The following is a 27,896-nucleotide window of genomic DNA, read 5'->3' as shown; positions in this document are numbered from 1 at the left end:
AATAGATAGATAGATAGAGAGATAGATAGAGACCTAACACTGAGCAAATGTTTTATTACTGCATGGAGAAGAACGATAGATATTTTGAAAATTTAATAAAATAAAAGTTGTTTTTTGAACTGAATTTGCACTTTATTGTATCTGAACCAAGAAGAAAAAAAAAAGAAAAAACAGAAAGAAACTTCTAAACGCATTTTCTCGGAAAATATTTATTCAAAATAAAAGAAAAAAGTAGTACCATTTGAAAGAATATTAAAAGACTTTTCAAATGATACGCTACTTGACTTTCTGTTGCTGTTTAAAATTTTTGTCACGGAAGTTTTCACCCTTCTCTTCCCCTTAAGAATGTAAACACAAATCAGATGAATTTTTCTAACGAAAGAACCTGTTTCTCTCGTGAACAAAATTATAAACTGTCTAGATGTTTTTCGAAAAAATCACTACATTTTTTTAATAAACCTTGATGGACATCTCCTTTGGGATATATATATATTTTTTTTCGAATTATAAGAAATTCAATCGATCCGCGAACACAATGAATTAAGGTATTAGTCTAATACAATAATGATCCGACTTTAATCCAGAAATTTAGTTCTTATCTGATCGAACGGATGAGTAAGTATAAAAAGGAATGAAGAAGAGTGGGAGGTAGTTTTCACTCTAAAGCGTTTGATTTCTCGAACCGAAGCAATTACGTAACAAAGCGTTTAATTGATAACCAATTTCGACGGGGTTTTCATTCTCTATCGTCGGATCAACTTTTCCGCTGAATCCACTGTATCGATTCCTTTTTGCTTTAAACCGGGTGCGCCGCGGCGCAACCCATCGTGGCACCCATCGGCACCCATCGATGGTTCTCCAATTGATCTCCACCCGGAACAGATTAAGTCCAGGCAAGCGAACAGTCGAATTAACGTTTAACGAACTAAGCGGGATACTAATTAAGAAATAAAAAATTCATAATAATTTATAATAAAGCACAATACCCCTATGTACGTCGATATAAAAAAAAAAAAAAAAAAAAGATTTTTTTGAAACGATGCATATCCCTACTTTCTCATCTTTTTCCATTGGTTGTTGATATTTATTTGACGAGTAATTTATAATCATAATTAAAACAAACACTCTGCGGCAATAATTATTATCTATGTTAAAGAATCTATGTAAAGTGATCTGAAAATATTTACATATTTTTTTTCTCTTTTTCTTTTCTATTAAGTCATCTCTTCGTTTACCTCTAAATTATTTACTAAATATTGATCCGATAAATCTATTTCGTCTTCGTTGATAATTTTTACGGATATGATAAAAAATTATGGAAAGATATTAGCAAATATTTATGAAATTATTTGCTAAGGGTGAATTATCGAATTATATACTTGTCTGCGTCGTCTCTATTAATCTTAATTTTTTTTCTTTTCTGTTTATTGCAGAATGGACATACTCCTAAGGGATATGAACGTTACGTGGCGATGACAAGCCTGATCTTGGAGAACGCGGACTTAAACCGACTTTTTCCAAAATGCCGGCCTAGGGGCGGCCCACCCCCGCCCCCGGGGGGCTCCACGCAGACCAGCCAGCCGCATGACGATAACCCTTGTCAAACGGAGCCCGCCTCTGTTACCACCATCACCACGTCCTCCACCGTCACGATTGCCGCCTCTGCTAACGAAACCCCTCCTGCAAATCTTGTTTCTGTCATATCTGACGACATGATCGACCTTGAACGCGACACCTCCGACAGGCAAGTTACATCCAAATTGAGAGGGAGAAAGAGAGGTAAAAAAAGAAACAAAGAAGAACCTACGAAGTAAGAAAAAGAAAAGAACGAAATAGAACGAAAGAAAAGAAAGTGAAGGAGGAAAAAAAAAGCAAGAACCTTAAGTACCAGGATGACGGCTAAAAGTCCCTAGCTGCGTAGGCCAAAAGTTCTTAAGCGATTTTAAAAATCGATTAGACCTTTTTGCTACTTTTCGGGCTTGTAGTTAAGCTTGTAGTTTTACGAGCTTGTAGTTTTACAATATGGATGAAAAAAAGAGAACGAAGAAAAAGTTTACCTAAAACGTCACGAAAAAAGATTAATTGGTTTGTAAAATAATCTAGGAACTTTTGCTCCATCCTATATTTCACCCAATCGAAAACAGTCTCGCTTGAAATTGGATTCGTATCTGTCTCTCTCTCTTTCTTGCTCTCTATCGTAATTTTCCATTTAATTCTACCCTTATTATTTTCTTTTCTACGTAGGTCATCCTTCTGCTACCTTCGTCCTTCTTTTTCAATTTTTTTTTATCTCTTTTTTTTTCCCTTTTCTACTACCCCTTTCCATCTCTTCCTCGAATCGTATCCTTCCTCCTAAACCTTCTTCCTTCCTTTTATCTTTCCATTATTTTCCTTTCGCCGGTCGGTCTCTCGTTTACCCTCGAGCAAGAAACTCCACGTTATTTTTCTCCCTCGTTCGAGAAGAAAAAAAAAAGAACGATTTTTTTTTTCTCTTGGTTTTAATATCATCTATATGTTTATCTTTTGTTACGTACACATACGTACGTATATACGATGTGTGTGTGTGTATATGTATATACATATATATACGTATGTATTTAAGAATTTTCAAAGTTCCTCAGCATAATTTATTATTTTTTCCAATTTTCTTTTTTTTTTTTTTCTTCACATATCATATAACGTGATATATCTGTCAATCATGATATTAGATATTAAACGTATATCATATTATATCAGATCTAATATAATACAATATATATGTATGTATGTATTAATTATAACATTTATCAATATTTCTAATAATTACATTTAAACGTACATTAGATCTAATATAATTACGAAAATCACGCGATATATTTCCGAGAGAAATGTATATATATATATATATATATATATATATATATATATTTAAATAAATAAATACAAAAGGATATGATGAAAAAAAAGAAGGAAAAAAGGAAAGGAAAGAAAGAAGAAGGAAAAAGAATTACGGAGAAAAAGTTAGAAAATTGACGAATAATTACGGTCAGGCGGATAGCTTGAAAAGCCTGATTACCATAACCGCGAGATTATGCAAAATATGTTGTAGGAGAAGGGCGATAAGCCGCTGCCATGCCGCGCCGCGCCACACCGTTTGTTTTCGCTCGAGGATTTTTGGATTACAATGGAAAACGGGACACGCGCTTTCGTGAAAACGTTCTTTCTGTCTCGTTCTTCCGCTTACCCGTTCTCAAAAGGATCTTTGATACGAATTTCGCGCGTTCGTCCGAGCGAGTAAAATGTCGGTTCTCTATGCGGTTTCTTTTATCTCTTATTTTCTCTCTCTCTCTCTCTCTCTCTCTCTCTCTCTTTCTCGCATATATTATGTGTATACATTTCTTTTTTTTTCTGTCTCTCTCTTTCATTTCTTATATCCTCAAAACATTTGAAGATTTATGCAAAGCATTCTTAAAGTTTCATGAACGGAACGTAATATTAAAAGGTTTCGTTTTTATTTTTTCTTTTTTATAAAACGTTTACAAAATTATTAAAACCTTATATGATATTACTTGTGCTTTTTTCTATAAAGAAAATTATATAAGATAATTGTTGGGTTATAATATTATATTATTAATATTATATATTACAACAAAGTATATTATACTGTATCGGTATAGTATTAGTATTAATATTATTGCGATATATATATATATATATATATATATATATATATATATATATATACAAATATAACTTATACTTAAAAAAACCTTAAGAAGCTTCGAATCTGAATTTCAAGTTCAGGGAAATTAAATGAAAAATAAAACTTCATAAATACCTCTAAATATATATAAGTCTGTGACATCGTAGTTCGTATAACTTTATAGTCTTACGACAAAAAAAAAAGAACAAAATAAATATATAATATTACTGACAAAAATTTAATGATCACACATTACATATATATATATATATATATATATATATATATATATATATATATTCAATATTTCAAATTATGCGCGCTTTTCGATAAGGGGAGGATGTATGCATAACGGAACGGTACGGTACGGAACGGAACGAAATGAAACGAAGCGAAACGAAACAAAATCTCTTTCTCGAGGAATACGAATTCTGCATATAACCTATGGAATCCGCTTCGTTATATTTCGCTTTTTCCAATCTTCGGTAACAAGTTTTCATCAATTCCCATTCCAGGTCCCTGATGAACGTGAGTGAACTTTTAGCGCGAGCGTCACTTCGCAAGAAAGATAATCAATGTCGACATCTTTCTTTCTCTCTCTCTCTCTCTCTCTCTCTTTCTCTCTAACTCACTCAGTCACTGATTCACTCACTCACTCTCATTCTACTTCCCGGTCAGGAGGGTATTCCAACAACATATTTCATAGCACTCGTGTATTCTTTTTTTCTTTCTTTTATTTTTATTTTTTTTACCCTTTCATTCTTCCTTTCCTCTCCATCTTCTTTTCGTACTTTCTTTTTTTTCTTCTTTTTTTATTTTCCTTTCTTTTTATTTTTATGTTTATTTATTTCTTTATTTTATTTTATTTTTTTTCTTTGGATATCTCACAACTCTGATAATATATATATCCGAGCAATTTTCCGGATTTCCCAATTGGAATCGTCGCGATCGACAAATATCGCAAATAGTGATTAAAAAAGCCGCCTTCTACGTATCGTCTAAACGTAGATTTTATTATAAGATAGAGTAATAGCTACCTGCGTGTTTTCTCTCTCTCTCTCTCTTTTATTTATTTTTTTATTTTTTTAAGAATAAATACGTACAAGTTTTCTCCGATGCGTTTTTGTATGTAATTTGATTATAAATTAATGGCCAATCGAATATCTCGTTTGCTAGGAGCAAATAGAAAAAAAAGTTTATGCATATAAAAGTTTCATAATTTGTACGCGTCAAATATTTTTTGGAGTACAAAAAAGATATCGACGATTATTAATTTCTCTTATAAAACGTCGTTCTGTATTTTTTTACTAATTAATTTCAATCAATTATACCTTTAAAAAATTATTAAAAAGATATAGGCTTGTAGTTAACAATTAACATGATATTAACGTGTAGGAATATTTATATAACCAACAGTACACATACTTTCAAATGTACATGTAATTTGCTATCACCAAATTACTCTAGGTACGTATGTATACGTACTTACGTACGTGTGTTTGTACAAGGTTGGCTAAAAGTTTGGAAAGAATTTTTTAAAATCAATCTCCTTCATCAGACTTTTTTTTTTAGACTTTTTTAGTTAAACTTACAGTTTTTATTAGCAAGTAATTTTATGAACCAAAGAAAAAAAAAGAAATTAATATAAAAACGTTTCGAAGAAGATTAATCGCGATTTTTATAACGACCTAGGGAAACTTTTGATCTACTCTGTACGTCCCTGAATTGGTTTAAAATACGTAAACGTTTGTGGTCTCATATCGGATAAACAAACAAGATTAGAGAACGATAAACAACGAAGAAGATAATGTTAGTTCGATTATCTGTCGTAGTTCTTTTTCCTCTTTGCACTTTTCTTTTTTAGGTTAGTTAGGTTAGTAGTTTTCTTCTCGTTTGAAAGTCTTACAAAAGGTGTGAAAAATCTGAAGAAACGATGTAACATTTTTATTTAGAGAGGGAAGAGAGAAAAGAAAGAAAAAGAAAAAGAAAGAGAAGAAAAAAAAAAGGAGAGAAAAAAATTCAACTCGGAATCGATTTATATAAAAGAGGTATAATGGGTTTCTTTCTTTCTACGTATTACAAACGCGCCATCGAGTGCGCGTTATTCTCACGTTCGATTGCGGTGGCACGTGTACCGATAATAGCTCCCCTCCCCCCACTACCTACCTACCTACCTACCCACCCACCCACCCACCAGCCACCCTCTCCCATTATCGACGGAGTAAATTGGCAATTGGTGTTGTTGCTCGTTAAAAGCACTTCCTTTACGACGATTGAAGAAAGTTCGTCGAGTGTAGTAATTAAACGGAGAAAAAAAAAGAGCAAAACAAGAAGAAGAAAAAAGAATTGCAGTAATAATAAAAAAGAAATAAGGAGGGTGGGAGGGAGGGAGAAAGATAACTGGGTGTTCCATAACCTCTTAGAACGAATCTGAATGATCTTTATTTATTTATTTTATTTTATTTTTTTTTTCATGGTAATCATCGTAATGGTGTGGTGTCGTTTGGAAAAAAAAGAAAGACGCTTTATGTGTGTTGTATAAGTCAGGCTAATAATCCGATCGTTTCATACGATTGTTGATTGTTAAAAGTTCGAAGTTACGTTCGTAGGTATAGGAAACGAGCGAATGGCAGAAAAAAATCAGCTTCGCTGTCCCGTAGGACGGCGAGCGTGGTGGCCGGTTATGGTGCCGAGGGCCAACTGCCGATCGGTACGTCTACGAAGAAGCCATTATCCTCGAGCTCGTCTTCGGCATCGGGACGAAGCGAAGATGCACCTCAATATGGCAGCCTGGCGGGTAGCGATCATCAGACGCAATCGCAACAAGAGGACAGCGGACCCGAAGAGAGTCCCGTTTACATTTTGACCTCCGCCAAGGGAGATCGCAGCTACAAATTACGAGACTCCAGGTAATATTTTCTTTCATTTTCTTTGTTACACAAATGTACTTACATTAGTTGATATATTATATATAATAAATAATATAATTAAAAATATAATTTATTATATCTTGTATATTTATATACTCTGTTACAAAGTATATATGTAGTATATAAATATATTGTACTGGATAATATGTACTTTATATAAAAGTAAAAAGAAATATATATATTTTTATATATTTATAAATTAAATATATATATTTTTTTCTCACAAAATAATATTCTTTAATCTCTCTTTCGCGTAGATATATATTTTGTATATGTTGCAAAGGACTAAGCAAGTCGAGCGTATAACGAAAAAAGCGGATCGGGTATACTTTCGAAGAAATTTGATAGTTCGAATAATTTTTTACTAGGAATGTACGTCTTGTGTAATCAAAGTAGGGTACAGTTTGTTCAAAACGTTGAGAAACTTACGGCTCGGGACGGTAAAAATGATATTCGTAATTGGCGCCTAGTTTCGACGCCATTTTGTTGTTGTATGTATACTTACGTATACGAGGTTGGAACTTTTCGAACGTTCTGTACTTAACCTTAAAAAGAAAAATGAGCCGAGCGCAAGGGATCGTCATCCTTTATAGCGATGGTTCGTTCGTGCGAAAAAATAACGGAAAAGATTTAAAACAAATATTTCAAATTCACGAATAATACAAATTTCAAAATCGTTTTTAATGTTCTAACGTTGATTAATGATGTCACTATGCGTTTCGTACAGTCTAGGTAGAAGAAGTTTTGATTCTCTTTTAAAGTATAATCAACTGATTGCGGTTTACCGCGACACACTTGTTATCCCGTTATTATCGACGGCTTGTGAATTTAAAGTGGATGCAATCGGTCGTACACACAACCAGCGTTTATATAATAAAAATTTGGTCAATTTGCAAATTATGCGAGGTACGCATCGATAAGAAAAAAAAAGAAAGAGAGAGAGAGAACAAAAAAGAAAACAAATGTTTTAGATATCGCCTTTCTTTTTGGCCTACTTTATAATATTAAAAACGTGAAAGAAAAAGAAAGAAAGAAAGAAAGATAAAGAAAAAGAAAAACAAAAAGAAAGAAAGAAAGAAAGAAAAATACGAAAAGATGGTAACGTGGCGTTATTTCTCTATGTTGTTGTACGTTGGTGGTGTGTTATAAACGCTTATCACAAATTCGCAGTAACTTTCTTTGTAATTAGCAAGCCTGTCTACAACAGAGCGTAGCTTAAACAGATTTTTCAAGGCACATCGCTTTTAATTTACACTCAACGCCCGTCTTTGTCGGTTTACCCAGGTACGATTTAATTCTTTCTTTTTTTTTTCTTTTTCTTTTTTTCACAGCCCTTCTTTTTTAACTTCTTTTTTTTTTTCTTTTCTCTTTAACTTTTTTTTTCTTTCTTTCGTTTTTAAACCGTTCAACAATTAATTACTCGTTTGCATTCGGATTTGAGTTTAGAATGGATCTATATGACCGTAGTCTATTCAACGTACATTCTCTCTCGTGATTTTAATTATCGGAAAAATTATATTCTGTATTATTTGACATCTGTATTTCGAGCACTGTCGTCAATGGTAACAAGTCAGTGAAATATTTATATGTTACTTTCGATTTAGTTCTACATTTGACAATAGTGATATTCAAACGGAAACATCGTTCAAAATTCTACCGATCTTCTCTTGTTACTGTTCGATAACTCATTTAATCGATCGCACGTACACATGTAATGAAACGTTTGACCTATTTCAAGAAAAACCAATGTATATCGAGTGTATATATAATTTTTTTCCCTTCTTTATTTCTTTCTTTCTTTCTTTCTTTCTTTCTTTCCTCCGAGAGCAAGCTTAAATGGTTTATAAAAATATTATAACACCTTGATTGGGACACACGTTTCTTCTAGCGCGATAAAAACGTTGATTAAAAAGTTCTCTTCTCGAGATCGACGTGAGCGCGACCAGGTGGACGTTGTAAGAATCATTTTGATTAAACATCAAAAACGGATATTTTTCTAAGCAAAAAATTAAGTCTTTATAATTAAGCTCATCGGTGATTAATTATGTTTTCATTTTCTTTTTTTCTTTTTTTCTTTTTTCCATTTCTTCCTTCTTCTTTTTCCTTGCAAAATTATTCGATGATAAAACGAAGGACCTTATGGTTTTGTGCACAAAATGCATAAACATTTTACGTTGATGTATACAGATGTTTAGAGAGAGAAATAATATTTTCTATCGAAGGGGAATGTAAAACGCTTACATTTGATGTGACGTTTTGCGGTTAGTTCCTCTGACATTTGAATCATCGATGTTTGTTTATAGAAATGACATTACCCGTGCTTTATAACGACAACGTACGAATTATTGTGTATTGTATAGTAGTAAATAATGCATATTGTAACATATCGAATTTCATAAAAAAATTGTATGAATATATACAGTAATATTTTCAATCAAAATACTTTTTATATCAATTTAAAAATCATGTCTTAAAGATTTGTATATTAATTATTATCTTTATTTTACATTAATCTATTTTGCATTATCTTTATATGACATTAATTATTATCTTTGTTATTGTTTAGAATCATAGAGATTGCTGGTGGTCGAGAAGTTTTTTCCCAAAGCCGAGGAAAAGTAGCAGCAAGAAAATCTCGCTTTCACGCTGCAACCAATTCATTAAATAACGAAGATACTCAAGGAGATAACAAGTTATCCATTAAGAAAAACAATAAGTCCCCGAGCACGCAAACTATATGGGAATTACGAAGCCGGTAAATATTTTTTGACATTTTATCCAAGTCCAGAAGTTTAGTAGCATGTTTTATTTCACTCTTTTATTATATTACATGTTTTACAGATGTGGTGAAACAAGGAAACAACGTACGAATCGAGAGGTTACAGAAACTGTATTCTCATCTGAGGTGCACTCAGTACGACGTAATCCTACTAAGTCTATCCTTGATTACGATTCTCCTAAAAGTAATCGTAGCAATTGTATTATTAATTATGATTCGATTTTAAATAGCAATAATGTAGAATACAGTGTACCTAAAAGTATTACTGATCTGGATTATGGATTACCAAAGAACTGTGTAGATTATCAGTCTAACCACACTACACCCGCAAGAAGTATGGCTATTGTTAGTGATGGTGAAGTGGTGGTGTTCGATGATATAGATGATAATTGGCAAGGTCTACGTTTGGATTTAGCATCAAATAATACAACTCAAATTACTACAACAAATATAGATTTGGAAACAGAAGATCCTCAGAGAGGTCGTATTCCTCCTGAACCACCAAGTTCTAGCGTTGGTAGTACTCCAAGTCCTACAACAGCATATCACCATAATACATCTGAATTCTTTAAGGTATCATTCAATGCAATGTAAGTAATTGCCATATGTAAACAAAAACAATTGTTTCTTTGTAGGTCGTAACAACGGCAAGTGATTGTGAAATAGATTCACCTTCGCCAGAGCGTAACCATAAAGTAGCAAGAGTAATAGGAGAACTACCAATTGCACAGTATTCAGGAAGTCCAAGACGTTATGGCGTTCGTGAAAATCCACAACTTCCCAGTTTGTTGTCATCGCCTTCTGTATACATGACACCAAGACCTGGTTTTCCACAAAGAGTATTACCGACAACACCCAATCATAAAGAGGTATATTAATAAGCAAATACTTTTTCGTTATCTTTTTATACGCGTAACTAATATCTTATGTAATTCATTTATTAAAGAAGGAGGATACCTCTGCTGAAATTATTGTAGAAAAACCTGTGATAGAAACAACCATCGCTCACACGGAAGATCAATCGATAAACGTTTCACCATCGTCTCCAAAAATTGAAGATGAAGAAGAAGATTCATTGAAACCACCAGCTTTACCTACTGACAATATAAGTAGTCTTGTATCACCAGGTGGTAGTACTTTTGATTACTTATATGAATTTTCTGAAACTCGAAAAGTATTAGAAGAATTCTTCAAATGTCCACCTCCATCCAAAGAGAAAGAAAATAGCATTGAATCGTTTCCATTCCAAGTAAGTATTTTATTTACTTTATAATAAATATCGAAACATTATATATTAATATATTTCATACCTAAACTATGGCATTCATTTTTATCAGAATCAGAATATTAATTAAACTCATTTTTAATAATTTTACAAGGACTTGGATTATGAACTGCGAAGACAAGGAGGAAGTGCATATGTAGGTCAGCGTTTAGCCAGTGGTCCACCCCCAACTGAGGAGGTTATGGTGCACGAGTCACCAAAAAAGCAGAGACCTGATTTTCCTCAAAATGTAAATGATACTATATTTATTTATAAAAAGATTTCTTCTATATGATTTCATAACATTATACGAATATGGATATCAATATTTATTTTAACTAATTTACTTCAGTAAATTGATATTAATTTACAGTGGATGATACGAGTTATGATATTCTTTTATAAAAAGTGATTTATATATTTTGTTTGTATGTTGGTCTAAATGTTTAACAAGTTGAAAATGAGAGTGTATTTATAATCGTACTATTTCTGTATGCACTTTCTATATATACAATGGATATATATATATATCTCGATAATTTCAATTGCAAAGTACTTACATTAGTATTTACGTATTTAAATGTACGCCAATTTAATGAATAATCGTGCATTATTTTTTTTTTAGACTGGCGAACATGAAAACAATTTTTTAGATCTCTCAGTAGGCACTGGAAGCAGTGAAGATCTTGGAGAGACAGAAGTTGGCTTACAGGTTGGCCACTCACGTAATTTTACTTTAAGTCCTGAAACAACTGACTGTGACAGCAATTGCGGAGATTTAGATAGTGAAGTTTCTCTAATGATGATGGATAATGAATTAATGCCGGCCAGTGGTTTACTTGGTTCGGTTGGAGATTTAGGAAATAACTCGGACTCGCTTAGAATCTATACGAGTATGCCTGTATTAGAAGATGGTTTATCCAGTGGACATGCCAGTGACACAGATAATAATAATCCAACAGTAATGCTTATGAAACGGCAAATAAATGAAATAGAGAAAGAAATCATTCAAAGGACGCGCAATGACATGTTAGGAACTGAAAATGAGCCTGGCAAAGATGTGAGTTTAAATGTGACAAAGGATATTTTACATACATTGAAAACATCGTCACCTGATTTGTTTATTGCGAAAAAGGAAAACTCATATGAAACCAATGAGTTGCAACTTGATGGATTAGATCCTTTGGGTACACCACCACCACCAGCACCGCAAGGTAGACAAAGCGTTAATTTGGAAATAGGTGGTGAAGTAGAAGCAGCTATTAAAGACATTAGAATGGCATTACAAAGAACTAAAACGCTTCCTGTTAAATCGCCATCTGAAGAACCACCAGAACCAAGTGTTAGTCCTATTTGGATACCAAGGTATTTCTAAAATTTGTTGCAAGAGGGTATTCCAATCGTTGAGTTTACTTCGAATCATGAATATTTAAACTGGTGTATACTTTTGGAATACCCAGTTGTACGTTCTTCACTTTTTGTGCGAGTGCATCTAACTAAGATGTAGTATATTGGATTCCAGGCGGAGAATATGTATGGAAAGTAATAGCGAGGATTCGGAAGCTCGACGAGGAGGCGACGAAGCGGACGTAGAAATTGAGGAAGGTCCGGACGAAGAAGAAGCGGACACTGATCTTGAGACTGATCGATTATTGGGACAACAAAGAACTGACGATCAAGGATTTTATGACGACAAAGTAAGGAATTTAATTTTTTTTTCGTACTTTTATATCCGTTTACAAGTAACATCGATGAAAATATATTCGTATTAATATATATATATATATATATATATATATATATATATATATATATATTTTGCGAATGCATAATCAATCCATTATTAACACACGTTGATTACTTGATTAAAATTTTGGTATATATATTTCCTTAACTGCGATTTGACAAAAGGTATTGGTGTCCTATTAATGTTGTCTTGGTATTATGCAGGGGTGGCGGAAGCCTAAGACTAGGACAATGTTACCACCAATGAGTGCAAAAATCGCAACTCCTAAGCAAACCCCTCCTAAAACCTTGAGTGTTACTCCTATAGAAACGCTAGCACCGTCCGAACCTTTGCCATCTACGTCTACTTCCATTTCTCCACCTCCTGTAGTATCTGTTATTCAATCATCACCTTCTGAACGCGAAGTAACTACCCCTACGCAACCTGCAACAAGTCCACAGAAGACCCCAGTCAAAAATTCTCCCTCGTCCCCTCAGAGTCTGAAGGAATCCAGCAACAAGGTGAAAAAGGTGCCCTTTCAATGCTCTCTCACTTGGGTCTCTTTTAGAATGTAGTTACATAGTATATTAATGGGCAGTGATAAGATAGCACTTGTTGATGCACGATCTGTCATAATGTTACAGATAACTAGATCTCTTCTGATATATATTCATCTTTATTAATATTCTTCAATTATTGTCTATAAAAAAACTACAATCTCATCAGCTTAAATAGAATTAAGAATTGAATACATATAAATGTTATTGAGCATAACGATGTTTATACCTCTTTAGAAAAAGCGTATATATATATATATATATATATATATATATGATATGTAAGACTTTGATAATGATGATTTTTAATCTAAATGATATCTACATATATATAAGATATGGATTAAAATGAATTTATAATATTTAAGCTGAGAGATATATCTATGCCTGATAGTAAAAATTGCCTATTAATCTCGGTGCAAACCAAATTTCTCCATAATTTATATTTCCTTATTGCCTTTGCCTACAATAAGCTTATTCTTTTTTCTTTTCTCTTTCTCTCTCTCTCTCTTTTTTTTTCCATTATCTACTAGGTCTTATCTATTTAAGGAATGCATGAATAGATCACATTTCTAGCTAGAAGCTTGCTTGTGTGTTGTGATTGTAAATATAATTATAATCATTATCAGGAGATAATTTCATTCGTGTATACATTTATTTTATTAGAGAGTTTGAGTATTATATATTTATACTAAGATTAAGAGATTATTTTATGAATCTTTTACCGAAACAAATTTTTTTGTTTTTTCTTCTTTATTTTCTCTTTTTGCTTGTTAGGAAAATACTTCAATTAATCTATGACAACAAAAAATATTTTATTACAATAGTTGTTAATGAGAAATATTTATAACATTTTAATTATACAATGTTACAATAATTTTTTATTGCAAACATTGCATGATCGGCATTTATAATAAAAGCTTTAGATGATTATATTATGTGAGTATATAGTCAAATTTAGATTTCAACATGTTTAATAATATTCTTTGAATGATTATTATGTGCATTGTATACTTTATATTTTACAGGATAAAGAAGGAAAGAAGAAAAGTCGAAATAAAGAAGGTAATATTATACATTCCTATAATTGTTCATTTATATGAAAATATAACATTTACATTCTTTGGCCAACAAAATATGTTAATGATATATTTTTCTTTCTTTAATTGCTGCTTATTCAAATGCATATAATTGATGAACTTTCATCGATTCATCATGGCACATATGGTATGTGTTTCAAAATATATTCATTACTAAATGATTTTTATTTAAATAATATATGTATATATATATATATACTTTCTGTTATTTTGATGAGCAAAATAAATTTATTAAAGAAGATAAATGTCAATTGAATTATCAATATTGTTTCAAATGTGCAAGAGACATCTTGTATTAGCAGTAGCCATATATTTTGGATAATCTAAAACATATTTACAAAATCTTTGATAAGATACTTCATCAATTGATAAGCAGATCATATTCCATGATATATTTATTTCATACACGTACTATATATAATCTGTAGTTGAGAAAATTACATTTGTGGAATGTATAAATTTTTGTTTGAAATATGTATAAAATGTACATTTTCATTGCTTCAATACATAACATAATACTACGATTATTTAAATGGCTTTAATAAACAATGTTGATCAAATGAGAATTCTATCAGATAGTAGATTGTTACCATCATTCAAATTAAACCATTGGTCTGATGAATATTTAGCTGCATTTGGTAGATTGTGTAGTGCAGAATCTAGTACAAAGCTTAGTGCAAAAGATAGTGCAAATTCTAAATGGTGGATTTCTGTGGAAATTTCAGCATTATTGGATGATCCTTCAGTGTTGATTGAAGGTGTATTGTTCAGAGCAAGATACTTAGGATCTACACAATTAGTATGTGAGGGTCAACCAACAAAGTCAACTAGAATGTGTCAAGCAGAAGAAGCTGTTTCACGAATAAAGGTATGTGTATATTGATATATGCATAAATACATATCACATATGCATTAAAGATCTTTAATCTCAAATAATAATTAATTTATATTCCCAATGCAAAGTATTATATTAGAAATAAAATTATTTAATAATAGATTAATAATTCTATGAAATTATTCATACTATCTTTTAAAGGGCCATTTTCAATTTCTTATATTAACTTTTTACATAGTTAAATAAGATAATAATAATACTATAGGATCAAAAAGTGTAAAGTGTATTGGAAATATAAGAATAAGTATAATAGCATAATTGTTATAGACAGTATAAAACAGATTATATACATATATTAGGATTGCCATTAGTGTTACACAATAAATTATGATGATCTAAAATTATAGCAGCATGCTCTGAATGCTTTATAAGATTTAATTTGCAACTTAATTTATAATCAAGAACAATGCAATATTTTTAACTGTAATAATGTACCTCAGTGTTAATACTTTTAACTTTTTGAGGATTTTTCAGAGAAATGGTCTTTTAATACAGTTAGGCCAGGCTTTCCCTACTATTATACTATTGTAATAAGCTTACTATAAGAAAAACAAATTTTTTTCATATTAAATGCTCTTAACAATATTTTGCTTTTATTCTTAAGTATGCCAATAGATATATTAAAATATTTACCTCAAATGGTTAAAATACTGAGTCTTTAGGTAGTTAAACCTGAGAGTTTTTTGCAGGAAAGAATACTGTGAAAATAAATGTGACTCAGTGTTGCATTATGTGCACTGCCATAGTTTTATATATGCCAAAATATTTTAATACATAAAATTTGTTCACATACATCCATTCTATCTCTATAATCTTTTCCATCACTATCTCCTTGATAATTATTCAAGGTATATTTCTTTTATTAAGGAAACAATGCACATATACTGACATAGCTTACATTTAAAAGAAATTATTAATATATATGTAGTAGAGTATCTTACAGTAAAATCTTTCCTTCCACTCTTAGGTTCTTTGAAAATTAAGAGTCAATGTTTGGACAATTGACTTTCAAATATATATGAATATTATACAGTAAATTAAACAAATCATTAAATAATTAAACAGTAAAAGGTTATTGCTATTAAATTAAATAATTGGTTAGTTTATAAAAATAAGAATAACTTTATAGCTTTATTGAAGATATAAAGTAGATAGTTCACAAACAACTACGTCCAGATGTTGGCTGTTATGTATACTTATATATGTATACTTATACGTATACAATATCTATTTTATATGAATAATCTTAATAATTGTGAACTGGCCAGTGTGCAAAGAGGCCTGAATGTTTCAGTGTAGCGCCCCCTTCCTCACATCACCAACACCACCACCTGACCACCGAACACTGTCATCTTCTCGGTGTAACTTGATGTGTCTGTTTGTCGGTCTCTCTGCGGATATCTTTCTATATTTGCTTGCTCTATATTCGTTTTCTTTTCTTTTTTTTTTTTATATGTTATGCATATGATGAAGTATGCTTTATGCACAAAATATGTTTCTTCACAAAACTTTTGCCTACATGATGCGTACTTTATTACTTTGTATTTTTCATGCTACAGCAGTGATTAAAGCAGGTGATTACTGCTCTTTTAAAAAGAAAAAGGAATTGTATTACATCCAAAGTATTATTGTATTAAGCAAAAAGTAAAATGAGTTCATTTTTATTCTATATAATTTAATAGAACTTTAGTAGATATATATATATTTTTTGTTATTAGTTAAAGTAGCTCACTCTTTTGCATTTTTCTTATTTGTTAAGTATTCTAATAGTATTCTAATAGATTGCTCCGTTTATATTAAATAGTTAGACTATACTGTTTGCTTCTCATTAGTGTATATGATCAGTAGCCACTTGGTAGCTTGCACTCCTGATTAGACTAACTTTCGTACACAGTGGATCTATAATTTTTGTCACTTGGAATATCTTTTCCATTTTTGATTTTATTGAAATATTTCTTCAATAAAATTTGCATGAGAGAGGGAAAGAGGGAATTATAGAATACTTTGGTATACAAAAAAACAGTACCAAGATCATATATAGACTTGAAAACATTATTAAAATGATTTTAAATATAACAAAGAACAAACAAGATATCTCAAGTGTCAATAATTATCAATTCTCCTGTATATGTCTATACTCTTACAAGACTACTTAAAAAAATCTTTATAACCCTTGAATTTGTTTCTGGAATAATGGAACAAGTTGTAAATTGATATTATTTCTGCTCGTAATCCAAACTCATTTATTCAATCAATTTATTAACGAGTAATTTATATCATAATATATTTCTAATGCTAAGATTAGATTTCATTACATATAATAAATATCATATCCTTGATTGCTTTTATTCTTTAATTATTCATCGTAAAACGTAATGATAACTCTTTATGTTGAATAATTATAGAAACCACATTGCTTATTGACATTACCAAACCCTAATATTTGGAATTCTGGGTTGCTAATTGTTAATCATTCATGAAAGTTTTAGCACACAATACCGTGTAAATTCTGCACTATCATATATATATATATATATATATATATATATATATATATATATATATATCCATTATTCATAATATCAACATCAAGCATTTATATTTGTGTACCAATAGTTTAATAACAATAGTTTAATAAACCTAGTTTGATAATTCTGACAAAGACAGTTTAAAGTACGCATGCCTATATAAGAGTCCTTTTAATTTAAATGTATTAAAGATATTTAAAATCTTGCACACATATAGAGTAAATATATATTTATATATATATATATATATATATATATATATATATATAAATTATTATAAATAGAGATGTAAACAGCAACTCAGATTCCAATAACTTTGGCTCTTTTGCCTTGTTTTGTTGGTGGTGCGTGGCAATGTGACTAGCAGAGCCTCTGTTTGTTTGTTTGTTTGGCGTGCGCGTAACGGAAGGATGGGCCAGTGCCAATGCAGGCTACGCTCTTAAACTATGGGGGGCAGCATGGTTACGGCCGCTGCAGCATTACTTCGCAAGGAAGCCTAGAGGAAGACGAATGTGACTCAAGCGAAGAACTTATAGGGAGTGCTTCTGGTGGGGGCCAGTCCGAGACACACACAATAGCCGCCCAACCAAAACTGGCCCCGATCAGTGGCTCCTTGGGCCCCACAACCGTTTTCAGACTACAATTTCTTGGGTCGGTGGAGGTGGAAGAGGAAGGGGGACGTAAACGGCGTAAGCGCCTTAAGAATCACATGGTGGAAGAGGCTGTGACTAAAATAAAGGTCCGCCTTACCCAAATGTACCTCTGTTTGTATTAATTATCATTTGGAAAGATGTTCCTTAGTTTGATCTTTCCGATGAAATACGATATCAATCTATATGAGAAATATATTTCCTTCGTATATTCTCTTCAATTCTTACCAACCAAATAAATGGAGCGTTACATTGAATTTTAACATACTCTGACAAAGTACACATTTAAACTCTCAGGTTTATAGGATCTTCACAAATGATACAATATACAATTTCAACTGTATGCATTATTCGCTTTAAATCAGTGCCTGATAATAACATGCATTGGAATGTATAATATTTTTGATTCAATAGCCCTTTTATAAAATGTTGATAATAAATCGTTGTTTTTCTTTTTACTTTATTTAACATGCTGCTTCTTGCGATAGGCATTGGTACGTACATTTTATAAGGAATATCATACATCTATAGAAAATGCTTGTGTGTTTCATAAAAGTATCTTTGATTTTATTTAGGCACCAGACGGAGAAACTCAACCTAGTACCGAAGTCGACCTATTTATTTCAACAGAGAAAATTATGGTTCTTAACACTGATTTGAAAGAAATTATGATGGATCATGCTTTGCGAACGATATCCTACATAGCAGATATCGGTGATTTGGTCGTTCTCATGGCTCGAAGACGATTCGTACCGCATGAGATGGAGGAAGCCCCCAAGATAAACAGGACTCCCAAAATGATCTGCCACGTTTTTGAAAGTGAAGAAGCTCAGTTTATTGCACAAAGTATCGGCCAAGCATTTCAAGTAGCTTACATGGAGTTCCTAAAAGCAAATGGAATAGAAGATCATAGTTTTGTTAAAGAAATGGATTATCAAGAAGTACTTAATTCACAGGAGATATTTGGCGATGAGTTGCAAATGTTTGCAAAAAAGGAAATGCAGAAAGAGGTAATCGATGAAATTCTTTTATATTTACATTCCTCCGTACTTGTTAAAAAGAAAAGAAAAAAAAAATTATTTTACGTTTAAGAAAATATAATTAATTTGTTCTCAGGTGGTTGTACCAAAAGCAAAAGGTGAAATTCTTGGTGTAGTAATAGTTGAATCTGGATGGGGCTCTATGCTGCCAACTGTAGTTATAGCTAATCTGGCACCAGCTGGTGCTGCAGCTCGTTGTGGGCAATTGAATATTGGTGATCAAATAATAGCAATTAATGGCGTGTCGTTAGTTGGCTTACCTCTATCAACATGTCAGACATACATAAAGAACTCAAAAAATCAAACGGTCGTAAAGTTAACTGTCGTACCATGTGCACCCGTTGTTGAAGTGAAAATCAAGAGACCTGATACGAAGTATCAGTTAGGATTTAGTGTACAGAATGGGGTGATATGCAGTTTGTTAAGAGGTGGTATCGCAGAAAGAGGGGGAGTAAGAGTAGGTCATAGAATAATCGAAATTAACAATCAGAGTGTTGTTGCTGTACCACATGAAAAGATTGTTAATCTTCTTGCCACCTCTGTTGGTGAAGTAAGTATAAACGAAGCGATTATGTAATGTCTCGTAATTACATGTCTGTGAATTCGTAATAGATATAATATTTTATTATTTACCTACGTTATCCATTATTTTAGATCCTGATGAAGACAATGCCCACTTCGATGTTTAGGCTGTTAACTGGCCAGGAGTCTCCGGTGTACATATAAACGTTCAGTTGCCTGGCTGATGCGTAGTGAACAGACAATACATCCGCCATCCACTACCACATTATTTACCACTTTATTGTACAGATTATTTCACGCAAATTGCTTTGTGTTTCAATTCCATTGGAGCAGTTCATACATCACCAGCGCTCCTGCTTAGTAAACCAAGACTACCTAGGTAGGTTACTGAAACGTTATTGAATATTTACTCGAACATAATTTATATAATTATTGTGATTACCTTAAATATACATAATATATATATATATATAAATATATACTTTAATTAAATTAATGAGATTTTCTATGGCAAGTCCTTTGAAATGCCTTTGAAAAATTCACTCTTGAAAAATTGCATTCCCATGAAGGAGAATAGTTGGTCCTAGTGTCTAAAGCTTCAAGCAAGAGTTGCAACTACTCACACGAATATGATGCAATAATTCTTGAGCAAAAAGAATAATAATAATAATAATATTAATATTAATAATAATAATAATATTAATAATAATAATATTAATAATAATAATATTAATAATAATAATAATAATAATAATATTAATAATAATATACTTCTCTTGCTTTTCATATCCGTCATTTTCTCTTTCCACATAAAAGCAATCTTGTATAATGTACAAAAGGAAAGACAAAAAAATTACTAAGGAGATACATCCTTTAGACATATGTAAACCGATTTTAAGATTAACATAAAATCTACAGTGCATGTGCATCTGTATAGTAACAATGCTAAAGCATTCAGGCTAATCAGAATCATTGTAATTGATATAAATGTATATGCTTTATTTTATGTAAAAAAAAAAAGAGAAAAAATGATACTAATCTCTAATATCAATTGCCATAGAGGATCACATTATTTGCGCCAAGAAAGACGCTAGGCGATGCAGATGATGCAGTGCACATGATTATAAATAGCACAAAGCTCTTTATTGATATTTAGAGCAGGGCTGAATTGTGTAATATATTATAGCTAATGACGTAGTAATATTTATAAAACATGTTGTCTCTTCTCATCTTTTGGAGACTCAATTTCAAATCATTCATTTAATCTTTTTTATCCTTAAGCTCGTCAATGCTTGAGGAGGCCAATTGCCCAAATTTATTAATTTATACTAAACTACAATTTGTCTATTATAAAATTTTCAATGCATAAGTCTCGTGATATATACATATATGTGTACATATGCATATGAATATATGCATGTGTGTACATGTATGTCTCTCATCATAGTTATATATATATATAAATATATATATATATATATATATATAACTATATGTCATACATATATATGTCATAGTAATTATATAGAAGAGTCAGCAAAACATAAAAAAGGGAGTTCCCTGAACCACTTCATTCCTTAATATTCTGTTTATTTTTTTTTTTTTATTGTTTTTTTTTAAAGCAGCTTTGCTTTATTACCTCTTTCTATATTATTGAATAGTGACATTTGTATAGAATATGCGTACGTATATATGCAGATATCAACAGGGCTATTATATGTAATTCTATTGTAACAAATTGAATATATATGATAATGATGAAGCATGAATATAAAAAATATATGTACAAAAAAGTACAAGAAAAAGATCTTATATTCGCATATAGCCCAAAAGAACAGACGCGAAATGCATGTCGCACAAGTTATATTCGATAGCTGCTGATTTGATTGGAATATTATAGAAAATAATTATATAAATAACATTTGCATTTTAATGAGATTATTTTATGGATAAAGAGTTGTATTTAGCAAATGTATATTTATTAGAATAATCTGAGTTATTGTTTTCCTTGATTTCTGCAGATGTGTAAAAAAGAAATTGAGGGTTGGCCATAAGAAATATTATTATATACATGACTTAAACAACTAATTGCGTACAATATTTATATACTATGACAATGTAAAAACTGCTAAGCTGACAGATTTCAATAAGGCTTGTGTAAGCCTTTTATTTTAGTCAGCATATGATGAATTGGTTATTCAGAAGAATTCCTAAATATTATAGCGTTGCCATACTTGTGATCATATTATAAGAGATACAATTTATTTTACTGAAACTTTTAAATCTTCACACATTCTCACCTAGGCAAAATTTCCTCTAGATATTCTTATTGGAGTCTGTAGTGGCTGGTTGTGCGCACTTAGTGTAACTTTAAAATGCATTGATATGCAATGTATAATCCATTACACTTGAGTCACTGTAGCACTGTGTATTATAAAATTGTTCTAAAATATACAGACTGATGCAATCTATGCTATAAAAAAAATATAGGATAAATTATCCATTCCACATATATGTAAGCTAAATAAAATATACCATCAATGAAATGGTACCTCTCTTCTATATAAGTACTGTGTATTATAATAATCTAAGTTGTATCTATTTTTGCTGAAAATTTCTCACCTTTAAACTATTCTGCTTAGAATACCAAGAAATATATGCGGTGGTGCAAATTTTAGAACTCCTGGTGTTTGATAAAATTTCAATGCCAAAGTACATTAAGTAATTAACATTTTAAAGTTGAATTTTATGTGCATGTGATTTGAACTGCAAATAATCATTTCAATAAACAATTTGGAATATATTTATAAAATTCTATTCTCTAGTAATTTTATAAATAAAATTTTCAAATTTAAAGAATATGTTAAAATTATCTCACTGCTTTTTTGGCATTCTCATAATAAATTAATAAATAATAACATTCCATATTTTTGTTTGAAGCAAAAGTTGTTGATTACATTATTAAAGTAATAGCTAATCCACTATTTCCTAACATTTCTTACGTAAGAATTCTCTGTGAAAGGTGAAGAGAGAATATATAAAGACATAAAGTTCAAGGAAGAGTTGAGGACAACAATTTAATATTGTCAACATATTAGTCAGATTTAAAATTGCATTAGACTACTTTGGGGAGAATGATTACGTTAGAAATGTTTATTGAAATATATATAAAACTAAAATAAATGAATAAATAAAGAAAGAAAGACATACGTAAATATACATGTAAATGCATAGGTTACAACATAAGTCATAGCAAAAGGAGAAAAGATAATTGATTAAAAAAGAATATATAAACTGTACAAAATAAATGTTTCGTTGTTGTTTAAATTTATGAGTTGTAAAAGAAAAAAAATAATATATATCATAACTTCAATTTAGTTTACATGGACAGAGGAAGAACTATCAGGTACAAGTTCATATACATATTTTTTAAATGAGAATGTAAAAACTCATGTGGATAAACTTTTCTTTATACTTTGAATTAATTTTCCAATGAAAACAATCCCCTTCCTCCATATATATATATATATATAGATATATATATACACTCACACATATACATATAGACTATGAATAATGTTCTGACCTATGTACAATAATTCTATTAATTGAAAAAATATATAGAAAGCATATTATAAATTGCATATCACGAAGAAATCTATATCATTAGAAACTACACACATTCATTCTTTATGAATAAATCATATTTAAAATATGTGCAGAAAGTATTCTACTTTGCAGAAATATCCAGATTTTTGGATTTATCGTGTCAGTGTGTACCAATTAAAAAGGCAATGAATTTTGGCATAGAAATTTTTATCCATATATTTGATGAGCGACAGAGCGGTACGAATATGATATATGGGATCAAACAAGATGTTATTAGATTGGGTGGCTGAAACTTATCTAGTCATTATGCTAAAAATATATGAAATTAATACTCAGCCATTGCAAGCCACCCTGACTGAATGTGTCTAGCCACATTTTAAATAACATGTCTGCAAATAACTAACTGTCCATCTGATCTTGCATGGTCATCTCTTTTGTCTATTACAATTAAAATATAGTATTACGTAGATTACTGTTAAAAGTATATATTAAGTGTCTTATCTCCGTGTATCGTTTATACATATATATAAATATATATAAATAAATAAATAAATATATATATATATATATATTATTTTTATTTTATATTTCTAATTTAAGTAGTTCGAATTATTTTATGTTCTTACGATATATGGCTTGTTATGGTCACAATAAAGAATAAGTAAGATCTATTCGCAAAAATATAAATCTACAAAAATAAATCGATTAATGGATATCGAATAATATATTTGAAATTAATCTAAGAATCTTTCTGAACATATAAATTACTGGAGAAAATATCTTTTGCTAGATAAATATAACTGTTATAACGCGATAAATGTAATGCCATAGTAAGCCAAAGATTACTTCCAGATTTTTGTAAAATATTATATTTATGTTTTTCAACAACGTGACAATGATATGATTGTGCAATGTCAGTAATGAGGAATAGATTCAAAATTGCAGGGAGAATCGTTACCGAAAAATATTCGAAATAAAAACCGTTCGTAAGAGAAATGAAAATAATTATATCTTATACATTCATAGAGCTTGCGCTGTAGCTTCACTAGTCATGAGAGACACACTACAAAATATCATGACTAATCTCTCTATCAATGTGTGTGTTTGCGAGTGTATAATAAGTTAAAATTATAAGTGAGCTATATTGAATGTGTATATGGTAATTACTATACTAGTCCGTATTAAGGTAACAATAAAATGTAATTTTGAATTCAAATTCAAAATGCATCTATGTATTTCTGTGTCACTGACCTGCAGTGAGATGCCTTAAGATTTAAAGTTTCAACAGAATAGTTGCAACTCTTATAATATACACCACGTACTTGTAAGAAAAAACGATTATTCATTATTTATTTATCGATGCAAAAGTCAAATTGTTGCTCATTACGAATATTTATAGAAATACGTTGGACAATTGCAATTTATAATAACAATAATAAGAAGAAGAAAAAAGAAAAAAAAACACAGCATTCTTACGAAATTAGTAGAGAATTAACACATTATCCATATAAACGTATAGAAATTTAAATTGATGGAAAAAATAATACAATATCCGATCTTATTATACAAATTTAAATTCAAAACTTCAGCATAAAATTTGTTTCCCCCCTTTTACGTAACTTTAATTGACTCATTTGTCCAACGTATTTCTCGTGTTACGCATTCTAATAATAATCAGTCATGTTTTATAAAAGGTATTATTTTTGTTTAAAGAAAAAAAAAAAAAAAACCCATTGATTTTTAATAAGAATTAACTATGAAACTCATTTGATCTATATATATATATAGACATACACACACACACATATATATATATATAATAAACGGAAGCTCTTCGAATGCTTACAGAATTTATATAAGCAAATATTTAACGTTGATCAAATATTCTTACCTTTCTAAAATGTTTATCCAATACTTTGCTTTCTTTATTCTTTTTCTTTTTCATCTTCTTACCACATATTCAAATATTTACGAACATGTGTAAGTATACTTGTTTTATATTTTTGGTCTTATTACCTAGCAAAAATTTATATATATATATATATATATATATATATATATATATATTATAAAGAAGGACAGTATATTTAAACAACCTATATTTTTTATTAGTACGATGTTCACAAGACATCTATATATACATGCATCCATTATACGTTTCTTTAACTATTCATCGCTTATCACGTAGCATAAACACGCGAATTTGTTTACTTTATTTTTTATGGAATATAATGCATTTTTGTTTAAATAATACCATGGAACAATCATTATATTTCTGCGTTATTTGCATATCTTCGTGGTAATTTTTCTTCATTGTTTTTTTATCTATCTGCAAATATCGCCTTATTTTTAAACGATATTACACATTAATTATTGAAGTTTTTCTCAAAGCAGAGTGAGAACTTTTGAATTATTACACGTTTTAAAAATTATTTCAAATTTTTTTTCTAATAGCATATTCGATTGACTGACTGCATTTCTTTTCACACACACACATATATATATATATATATATATATATATATATATATATATATATATATACATACATACATATATATGTACGTATATATATATATATATTTTAATGCATTTGCTTCCTTAATATAAATTCGTGAACTTGACAATGCACAATAAAAACTAATATTGTATATGGCTTGACTCTGATAAAAGAATAATTATTTATAGATTTTACGTGTACATATGGTCAAAAAGGATTAACAATTATGTTACATACGCGTGACACTACATTATGTGAACTATTTTATTTTATTTTTTTTTTATAATTAAATTGAAAATATATATATATATATATATATATATATATATATATTATAAAGATATTTACCACTTCCAAAGCAATGCGCTTTTAAGTATACAATTACTTCGGGAGTATTTCTCAATACCCCCTACTAATCCAGTTTTTGTTATCTTTAAAAATACTAAATAATATTTTATTATTATTATTATTATTATTATTATTGTTATTATTACTACTATTATAACTTTGCTGATATGATAAAACACATAAAAAGCTAATGCACTGACAATATTGATTATTCTTGTTTGAAGAAAAAAAAAAAAAAGAAGAAAAGAAAAAAATATACATATACGTGCATTATATTAATAAAACATAGCTTTGTTAATAACATAATAGCAAATTTTGGTTAGCTTAATCATTTGAAATTACATTTCTCTTAATGCATTATTAAGCTTTCATATATATGTAAATTTTTAATAGTATGTAAGCTTTTGATAATCAAACACATGCAAATATTGTATACCTTTTTTGTTTTGTTTTTCTTTCTTTTTTGTTTTTTTTTCTTTCCCCCATATAAAATTCTTATATTTTCTGACATGGAAGTGTTTGAATCATTACACAATTGATATGGGTTATTTTATAACTTATCACAATTTATATATTCAATTAATCAAACCACAATCATATTAAGTATTTTCTAGTGTTGCAAGATACTCGAAAGTAAATATATATATATATACTTTAGTAATTATGTATAACTATTTGGAAGTTGAATTTACACATATAGACCCAAGTGCCATGTTAAGGAAGCTTAAATTGTATTATTTTTTTTGCGGAACACAAACGCTAAATCAGTATACAGAAATGTGTATACAATCTTCCGATGAAAATATCATTTACGCGTGAATTCTTTGTATGCTCAGTTGCATAATAATATATATTTTGTTTGTTTGTTTTTTTTCTTTTTTAAGAGTATTATATTCTTCTCACAATACTAATCAAATTTTACATCGAACCCAATTTTCTATTGAGGTAGTGCAAGCTTTTAGTGAGACGTAAATATTTATCTCGTATTTTCAGTCGTCTATGTCTAATTCAAACGAAAGTAAATATGCTGTTTCAAAAGAGAATTACAAAATAATTTATGTTCTTAGTTTTTTTTTTCAGCCTATAATTAATTAATTAGCATTCGAAGATATTTTAGTTCAAATAATAAAAAATGTATTTTTTACTTTTCTTAGAGAATATAACTTTTGGATTTTTCATATATAATGTTAAATTATATTAATTTTTTCATACCATTTTTTGCAGTCATAAATAATTACTTGTACAATAGTTAATTACATTAGAAAGGTTAATTTCTGCAGAAGTTTGTAGTTTTGTTACCTTAAAATTTCTATATGGATTAATCGATAAATAAATATTATTGTTTTTAAATACAGTATAAGGTAATATTTATCTTCTTGTATTATGCATAAATATATGTACCCACATAACAATCCCAGGTGATATTTAGTTAGTAGAATGAAAAGGATTCGATAAAGAATTATGTATTGCATAATATAACTTAATGGATTCTAGCACATTTTTAGTAGCTTAGTAAAATCATCAGCCATAATGCATGTTAATTATGCATTGCACAAAATATATCGTAATCATTTAGTAAATTAGTATAATATAGCATACTTGTCTCTTGCTCAAGTTTATTCAAAATTGCGCACCGAAATAAACAGCGTGTGCTATTAATATTTTTTAATATGCTTTCTTTTTTTTAATCGAAGAAGATTTTTGTAAATACGTAGTATTATAATGGAAAAAATCATACGAGTTTGCTAAATGAATTTTTAAAGAAA

The 27,896-nt window shown here is 29.9% G+C and overlaps 1 protein-coding gene and 1 long non-coding RNA gene across 13 annotated transcripts in view; one reads left to right on the top strand and one right to left on the bottom strand.

Moving 5' to 3' along the window:
* Positions 1-24,505, top strand: part of LOC127061895 (uncharacterized) — a 54,386-nt gene extending 29,881 nt beyond the window's left edge. For 2 of the 12 annotated variants that reach the window (XM_050989377.1, XM_050989378.1), the window contains 15 exons: positions 1,434-1,744; positions 6,292-6,591; positions 9,179-9,367; positions 9,454-9,964; positions 10,027-10,260; positions 10,338-10,640; positions 10,771-10,905; positions 11,281-12,020; positions 12,163-12,352; positions 12,606-12,911; positions 13,967-14,003; positions 14,764-14,912; positions 18,687-19,121; positions 19,228-19,701; positions 19,806-24,505. In XM_050989377.1, the coding sequence (XP_050845334.1) occupies positions 1,473-1,744; positions 6,292-6,591; positions 9,179-9,367; positions 9,454-9,964; positions 10,027-10,260; positions 10,338-10,640; positions 10,771-10,905; positions 11,281-12,020; positions 12,163-12,352; positions 12,606-12,911; positions 13,967-14,003; positions 14,764-14,912; positions 18,687-19,121; positions 19,228-19,701; positions 19,806-19,877 (4,347 nt within the window). In that variant the 5' untranslated portion in view covers positions 1,434-1,472 and the 3' untranslated portion in view covers positions 19,878-24,505. Of the gene's footprint in view, positions 1-1,433; positions 1,745-6,291; positions 6,592-9,178; positions 9,368-9,453; positions 9,965-10,026; positions 10,261-10,337; positions 10,641-10,770; positions 10,906-11,280; positions 12,021-12,162; positions 12,353-12,605; positions 12,912-13,966; positions 14,004-14,763; positions 14,913-17,870; positions 18,604-18,686; positions 19,122-19,227; positions 19,702-19,805 lie in introns of those variants that run through there. The other 10 variants (XM_050989384.1, XM_050989381.1, XM_050989379.1 and 7 more) reach the window with 10 other exon arrangements.
* LOC127061908 (uncharacterized) lies at positions 6,118-8,530 on the bottom strand. The gene is made up of 2 exons (XR_007780999.1): positions 8,474-8,530; positions 6,118-6,570 (listed from the first exon to the last, which is right to left on the bottom strand). It is a non-coding gene; the product is annotated as an uncharacterized LOC127061908 (long non-coding RNA).
* Positions 24,506-27,896: the final 3,391 nt, after the last annotated feature.

This window comes from Vespula vulgaris, chromosome 2, assembly GCF_905475345.1.
Source record: "Vespula vulgaris chromosome 2, iyVesVulg1.1, whole genome shotgun sequence".
NCBI lineage: Eukaryota > Metazoa > Arthropoda > Insecta > Hymenoptera > Vespidae > Vespula > Vespula vulgaris.
This window is presented reverse-complemented; position numbering and strand designations above follow the sequence as displayed.